Source organism: Nanorana parkeri, unplaced genomic scaffold (assembly GCF_000935625.1).
Source record: "Nanorana parkeri isolate BGI_ZX_2015 unplaced genomic scaffold, ASM93562v1 scaffold1452, whole genome shotgun sequence".
Taxonomy (NCBI): domain Eukaryota; kingdom Metazoa; phylum Chordata; class Amphibia; order Anura; family Dicroglossidae; genus Nanorana; species Nanorana parkeri.
The window spans coordinates 300892-308512 of NW_017307720.1; the positions used below are offsets into that span (position 1 = coordinate 300892).

The 7621-nt window shown below is 48.5% G+C and overlaps 1 protein-coding gene across 1 annotated transcript in view; it reads left to right on the forward strand.

The window, feature by feature from the left end:
- KCNN3 (potassium calcium-activated channel subfamily N member 3) overlaps window positions 1–7621 on the forward strand; it is a 51521-nt gene that overhangs the window by 20686 nt on the left and 23214 nt on the right. The window contains exon 3 of the mRNA XM_018570083.1: window positions 169–310. Within this exon, the coding sequence (XP_018425585.1) occupies window positions 169–310 (142 nt within the window). The remainder of the gene's footprint in view (window positions 1–168; window positions 311–7621) is intronic.

Genomic DNA, 7621 nt, shown 5'->3' on the forward strand with positions numbered 1-7621 from the left:
GGGAAGATTTTGTTTAATAGGGTAATGGAGGGGGGGGGGGGGGGAGGGGGGGGGCAGGGAAAATATAAACTGATTAAACTTTAGGTTACGGCTGAACAGTGTAATTGAGAGCGACAGCAATACGGGCGGGCCTACACAAACGTCTCATTGTCATTCTTTCTTCCGCAGGTACCACGACCAGCAGGATGTCACCAGCAACTTTCTGGGTGCCATGTGGTTGATCTCCATCACGTTTCTCTCCATTGGTTATGGTGACATGGTGCCAAACACCTACTGCGGGAAAGGCGTCTGTCTCCTAACCGGCATTATGGTGAGTGAGCGGCTCTTGATGAGTGCAGGGCGTCTGGACCAGGAGAAGAGGAAAACGTAGGTGGCTGAGCTGTATAAACATTCATTTTTCTCCAAGTATATCTCAAGTTCAATCTCTTTGCTTTTCATGTTGTTGTTGGTATGTTTTCGGCAAAATGGAATTGGCGCAGTAGTTTTGGAAGTGATGGATTTCAGTGAGTGAAAAAAATTATTTACTATGCCTGGAAAATGCACCCTAATGCTAAAAATTAAAGCTGAACTCCCGGCACAAAGATGTTCATTTATTATAATCCTTACTCTAATGCTCTAGTCCTAACTCTTTCCCTATAGACCTACCTCTAATGCTCTAGTCCTAACTCTAGCCCTATAGACATAACTCTAACCCTATAGACCTAACTCTAACCCTATAGTCCTAACTCTAACCCTATAGTCCTAACTCTAACCCTATAGACCTACCTCTAATGCTCTAGTCCTAACTCTAACCCTATAGTCCTAACTCTAACCCTATAGACATAACTCTAACCCTATAGACATAACTCTAACCCTATAGACCTACCTCTAATGCTCTAGTCCTAACTCTAACCCTGTAGACCTACCTCTAATGCTCTAGTCCTAACTCTAGCCCTATAGACATAACTCTAACCCTATAGTCCTAACTCTAGCCCTATAGACATAACTCTAACCCTATAGACCTGACTCTAACCCTATAGTCCTAACTCTAACCCTATAGACCTACCTCTAATGCTCTAGTCCTAACTCTAGCCCTATAGACATAACTCTAACCCTATAGACCTAACTCTAACCCTATAGTCCTAACTCTAACCCTATAGACCTACCTCTAGCGCTCTAGTCCTAACTCTAACCCTATAGTCCTAACTCTAACCCTATAGTCCTAACTCTAACCCTATAGACCTACCTCTAATGCTCTAGCCCTAACTCTAACCCTATAGCCCTAACTCCTCTAACCCTATAGTCCTAACTCTAACCCTATAGTCCTAACTCTAACCCTATAGTGCTAACTTTAACCCTATACTCCTAACTCTAACCCTATAGACCTACCTCTAATGCTCTAGTCCTAACTCTAGCCCTATAGACCTAACTCTAACCCTATAGTCCTAACTCTAATGCTATAGTCCTAATTCTGACCCTATAGTCCTAACTCTAACCCTATAGACCTAACTCTAATGCTCTAGTCCTAACTCTAATGCTCTAGTCCTAACTCTAGCCTTATAAACCTAACTCTAACCCTATAGTCCTAACTCTAGTCCTTTAGCCCCAATCCTAAGTCTAACACCACTTGCATGCTCTATCCCTAAAGCTCCAGCCCATCAGCCTTAACCTAATCCTAACCCTACATCCCAAATCCTACACTGATTCAAAAAAGCCCTACCCAACCCTAACCTAACCCAAACCACACAGCTTTAACTTACTCCTACTGTCCTAACCTTTCAGCTGTGACCTAAACTTACAGACCTAACCCTATGGCTTTAACTTAGCCCTATAGCCTTTGCCCTAGCTCTACATACCCTTACCCTACAGCCCTCAACTTAACCCCACAGCGCTAACTACAACCTTATCCTAACCCTACTGTCCTAATGCGATCTCCATAATTCTAACCTTAACAGTTATACCCTTACTCTATAACCCTAACCCAACATCTCTAACTCAAACCCTACAGCCATATCATAACCCTATTGTTCTAACCCTATATGTTGTGCCCTAGCTGTACAGGTATACCTTTACCTAAGAGCCCTAGACTTAACCCGACAGCCCTTACTCTAACCCTGTTGACTTAACCCTATAGCCATAATCCTAGCCTTACCGTTATAGCTTTAACTCTAACCCTACATCCCAATTCTAGCCCTACTGTCCCAACCCTATAGCCATTATGTTATACTCTTACCCTATAGCTCTAACCCTACAGTCCTATCCCATCACTATTGTCCTAACACTATAGCCATAATCTTAGCCTTACATTTATACCATTACCCTATAGCCCTAACCCCACATCCCTAACTCTAACCCTACATCCCTATCCTAACCCCATTACCTCACCCTTTTGTTATAATCCTAGCCCTACAGTTATACCCTTACCCTATAGCTCTATCCCTACAGCCCTATCCTAGCCCTATTGTCCTTACCCTATACATCGTACCCTAGCTCTACAGGTATACCCTTGCCTTAGTACCCTAAACTTAACCTCACAGCCCTAACTATAACCATACAGCCCTATCCTAACCCTACTGTACTCACCCTTTTGCTAACATCCTAGCCCTACAGTTATGCCCTTACCCTATAGCTCTATGCCTACAGCCCTATCCTAGCCTTATTGTCCTAACCTTATACATTGTGCCCTAGCTCTACAGGTATACCCTTACCTAAGTACCCTAAACTTAACCTCACAGCCCTAACTATAGCCCTACATCCCTATCCTAACCCTACTGTCTTAACCCTTTTGCTAACATCCTAGCCCTACAGTTATACCCTTACCCTATAGCCCTTACCCTATACCTACAGCCCTAACCTTACATCATAAGCTATGGCCTATACATTATAATGTCATTGATATTGTTCTCTAGCTGCTTTTCCCGCCTGCGTCTGCCCCATCAAAGATGGCCGTTGGACCTTTAAAGGAGAACTATGGGGTCAGGGCTACAGCTCGAGATATACTGAGACGCCGCAGCCGGGACGGATCCCGACAGTACTGTCTGGATCCACCCAGCTGCGCGACTGACAGCTGGCTCTGCCTATCCAGAGGCAGAGCTAGCTGTTCCCACCCCCTCCCCTGTCCGTTTCGCCAGTTAGCGCTGGAGGATCGGACAGGGGAGTCCTTGCAGGGAGCCGTGAGTGACAGTCACGGCTCTCTGCAGGGACAGATCGAGAAGTGAGCGAGCCACGGTATGTGTTCACTCACTTCCCGATCTACTGAGCCGACCTGTGACAGTCTCATTGTCACAGGTTGGCTCAGATTATGAGGCTGAGTGAAAATCACTCGCCTCATAATTCACTAACTCTCAAACAGCGGCCATTTTTCTTCTCTTTCAGTTGCCGGGGAAAGTCCAACTTTCCAGCACGTTTTTACGGCTCGTTCCTAAATCTGAAATCTCTTTCCTAATTAGCAGTTATTGTTTTCTTGGCAAGATGGAAACAAAACAAATTATAAAAACAAAACAAAAAACCCCATAAAAGCAGAGGCTGCTCGGCGTAGCTGATCGTTCCGTCTCTCAATATGTCAGCACGTCTGCTGCGAAACGCGCCCTGCGCCTTGCTTTCTTTCTTTTTTTTTTTCCGAGGCTCTCTTCTTTGATTTTAGCCGGCTCAGCAGCACTGGCGGTGTATAATCAGCCTCCCGTTGATTAAAAATATCTCGTTCTAATTCGGGGACTCCAATTATCTCCTCAGCGGAATCCAAGTGTAATTATTTTTGCGGCATTTTTTTTTTTTTGTACTTTCCCCTTCCTTCGTCTTTCTTTCCTTTCATATTCATTCCATTCATATTCCCCCCGTCGTTGCTGCTTGTTTTGCTCTCTCGGTGTTCGGCGCCCGTTCTGGGCCTTGGAAATGCCCCGCGTTCCTTGTTTTATTGTATAATTAATGTCATTTTCTAGCTGAGTCATTTCATCTTAGGGGTTTTCCTTCCCCTTTCAAGCTTCCTTCTCCCGGTGGCTCCCTGCTCCCCGCATATACTGTTATTGTTTGCTGGGTAATGAGCCCTTAGCGGTAGGCCTTGCAGCTGCGTTGCCATGGCGACTGAGTAGGCCGCGGCACGGAGACCCGTACGAACTGGAACGTTATGTTTTTTTTATTTCTTCTTCTTTTGTCACATTAAAAAATGGACTTAATCGCTGTTTTCTATTCAATTTCGCAAACAAGCTGTACAATTAACAGCTCTGCTCGCCCTTTCCTGCAGGGCACCGCTCAAAGAGTAAATCCGCCCTAACGGCCCGGGAAAATAAAAATAGTCTCGGAGGCTTCCCATGGGCTCTTACATTTCATTTAGATGTGTACGTTGCAGCTTAAGGTGGTCTTTTATCATTATAATTCGCTTTTTGACTCCCTGTTATCTCATTCTGGTGATCTGTCGTGTGGGCGGGGCTTTTGTCCTTGGTTCAGAGTTGCTCAGCTATGACGTATTGAGGAGGTGGCGTGGCCATACAAAGGAATAACATTCCAACCTGTACACATGTGTCCATTATGAGGGGGCTTCCACCGCCTTTGAGCTGAGTTCCTGGGTCTGTACACCCGCTGTGCCCATTATGAGGGGCTCCCACCATCCCTGTGCTGAGTTCCTGGGTCTGTACACCCGCTGTGCCCATTATGAGGGGCTCCCACCATCCCTGTGCTGAGTTCCTGGGTCTGTACACCCGCTGTGCCCATTATGAGGGGCTCCCACCATCCCTGTGCTGAGTTCCTGGGTCTGTACACCCGCTGTGCCCATTATGAGGGGCTCCCACCATCCCTGTGCTGAGTTCCTGGGTCTGTACACCCGCTGTGCCCATTATGAGGGGCTCCCACCATCCCTGTGCTGAGTTCCTGGGTCTGTACACCCGCTGTGCCCATTATGAGGGGCTCCCACCATCCCTGTGCTGAGTTCCTGGGTCTGTACACCCGCTGTGCCCATTATGAGGGGCTCCCACCATCCCTGTGCTGAGTTCCTGGGTCTGTACACCCGCTGTGCCCATTATGAGGGGCTCCCACCATCCCTGTGCTGAGTTCCTGGGTCTGTACACCCGCTGTGCCCATTATGAGGGGCTCCCACCATCCCTGTGCTGAGTTCCCGGGTCTGTACACCTCCTGTGCCCATTATGAGGGGCTCCCAACATCCCTGCTAGATGTGAAACTTATGTATACTATAGGGAATGTCACGGGAGGACATGACACACCTGAAGGTATTCAGGAACAGTCCAAGTAGATGGGAATAAAGTGGGGAACAATGGCACTGGGATCTCTCTTAGAAGACCAGTCAGTGGGTGGCTCAGCCCAACACACTTGACCTATAACTGGATTACATCCACTTTTTGTGTACAGGTCCTCCAACTCTTTTTGTTCCGTTTATGTCACCACTCGGGGCCGGCACATGTCCTCCATCCATTGGTATATATAATTGCGCTTTGTTCGGCTCTGCGATCAGATGGTCCCTGTCCCCGTCCGATCTTTTTTCATTCTCGAACCCCTTTGTGCGTGCCTTTGCGCGGCCTGGCTGCCAAGATTACACATCATACTAGAAAGGGCCCTCTGAATGCCACCATTGTGCCTGCTCACGGCGAGCGCTGATCGCTCTCAGATGTAGCCGCCTCCCGCCTCACATCCCTCTAATTGGGAGTGGTATAAATTTTGTATGAATTGTCACCCTTCCAATTGCTGACCTACTTATCGCCTCATTGCCGCACACGCAGGCAGCGCCGGCAATTCAGCAGAGATTTCGGAGGGCCGGACACGCTGCGAGTCGCTCTGCCACCGGGCCTGAAAAACTTGCGAAGCCCATTAAACGGGCCGCGTCACCGCAATTTTACCTAGGTCCTGTTAGTTTGAGGTAGACGAGTATATGTACTAAATCTCATCCAAACTTTAACATATATTGGATACTGAACCCCAGTGTCTCCTAGGACACCCTGTGCCTCAAAGTGTCACCAGTGCACCCCATTGTTATCTAGTATACCCCCATGCCTCCAAGTGTCTCCATTGCACCCAGTGTTAACTAGTGCGCCCCGTGCGCCCCATTGCCTCCAAGTTTCACCAGTGCACCCAGTCTTAACTAGTGCGCCCTGGGAGCAACTATGACCCCAAGCATCTCTAGTGCACCCCAGTGTCTCCTACTGGGCTCCTTGCCTCCAAGTGTCACCAGTGCACCCCATTGTTGTTTAGTGCACCCTCTGCGCCCCATGCCTCTAAGTGTCACCAGTGCGCCCAGTGTCAACTTGTGTGACATGGGTGCCCCTGTGCCTCCATTGCACCCCAGAGCATCCAGTGTTATCCAATGAGTGCACCCCGTAACTCCAAGTACATCCAGAGCATGCTGATCATCCAGGGAACCCAGTGCTCCCCTGTGCACCCCCATAACTCCATGTGCACCCCATTGCATGCTGTGTCATCCAGTAACTGCTAGTGCATGCCTAGGCATCCCCAGAGTATCCAGTGTCATCTAGTGATGCCCCTGTGCACCCCATAACTCCAAGTGCACCCCATTGCATGCTGTGTCATCCAGTGACTGCTAGTGCATGCCTGTGCATCCCCAGAGTATCCAGTGTCATCTAGTGTTTCCCCTGTGTACCCCATAACTCCAAGTGCACCCCAGAGCTTGCTGTGTCATCCAGTGACTGCTGGAGCATGCCTATGCACCCCCAGAGTATCCAGTGTCATCTAGTGATGTCCCTGTGCACCCCATAACTCCAAGTGCACCCCATTGCATGCTGTGTCATCCAGTAACTGCTAGTGCATGCCTAGGCATCCCCAGAGTATCCAGTGTCATCTAGTGATGCCCCTGTGCACCCCATAACTCCAAGTGCACCCCATTGCATGCTGTGTCATCCAGTGACTGCTAGTGCATGCCTGTGCATCCCCAGAATATCCAGTGTCATCTAGTGTTCCCCTGTGCACCACATAACTCCAAGTGCACCCCATTGCATGCTGTGTCATCCAGTGACTGCTAGTGCATGCCTGTGCATCCCCAGAATATCCAGTGTCATCTAGTGTTCCCCTGTGCACCACATAACTCCAAGTGCACCCCATTGCATGCTGTGTCATCCAGTGACTGCTAGTGCATGCCTGTGCATCCCCAGAATATCCAGTGTCATCTAGTGTTCCCCTGTGCACCACATAACTCCAAGTGCACCCCAGAGCATGCTGTGTCATCCAGTAACTGCTAGTGCATTCCTATGCATCCCCAGTGTCATCTAGTGTTCCCCCTGTGCACCCCATAACTCCAATGCACCCCAAAGCGCTCTTTGTCATCTACTAAGTCCAGGCGCATGCCTGTACATCCCTGTGACTCCAAGTGCACCCCAGAGCATCCTGTGTTACCTACGGACTCCAACTGCATGCCTGTGTGTCCCTGTGACTCCAAGTGCACCGCAGACCACCCCATGTCATTCAGTGACACCTGTTGCATCCAGTGCACTTCCTTGACACCTGTGCCCCCACGCAGCATCCAATACATCTCTGCATCCTACAAAGAGTCCTTCCCCTCCATCTGCGACAAATGGGTGACTCACCTCTAATCGTATCACTTTAAGATGGACCGACCCTTTAATTCTGACTCATATTTGCGATGTAAAAACAAAGATGGATGCTGGTAGTTTTTTTTTTTTTTTTT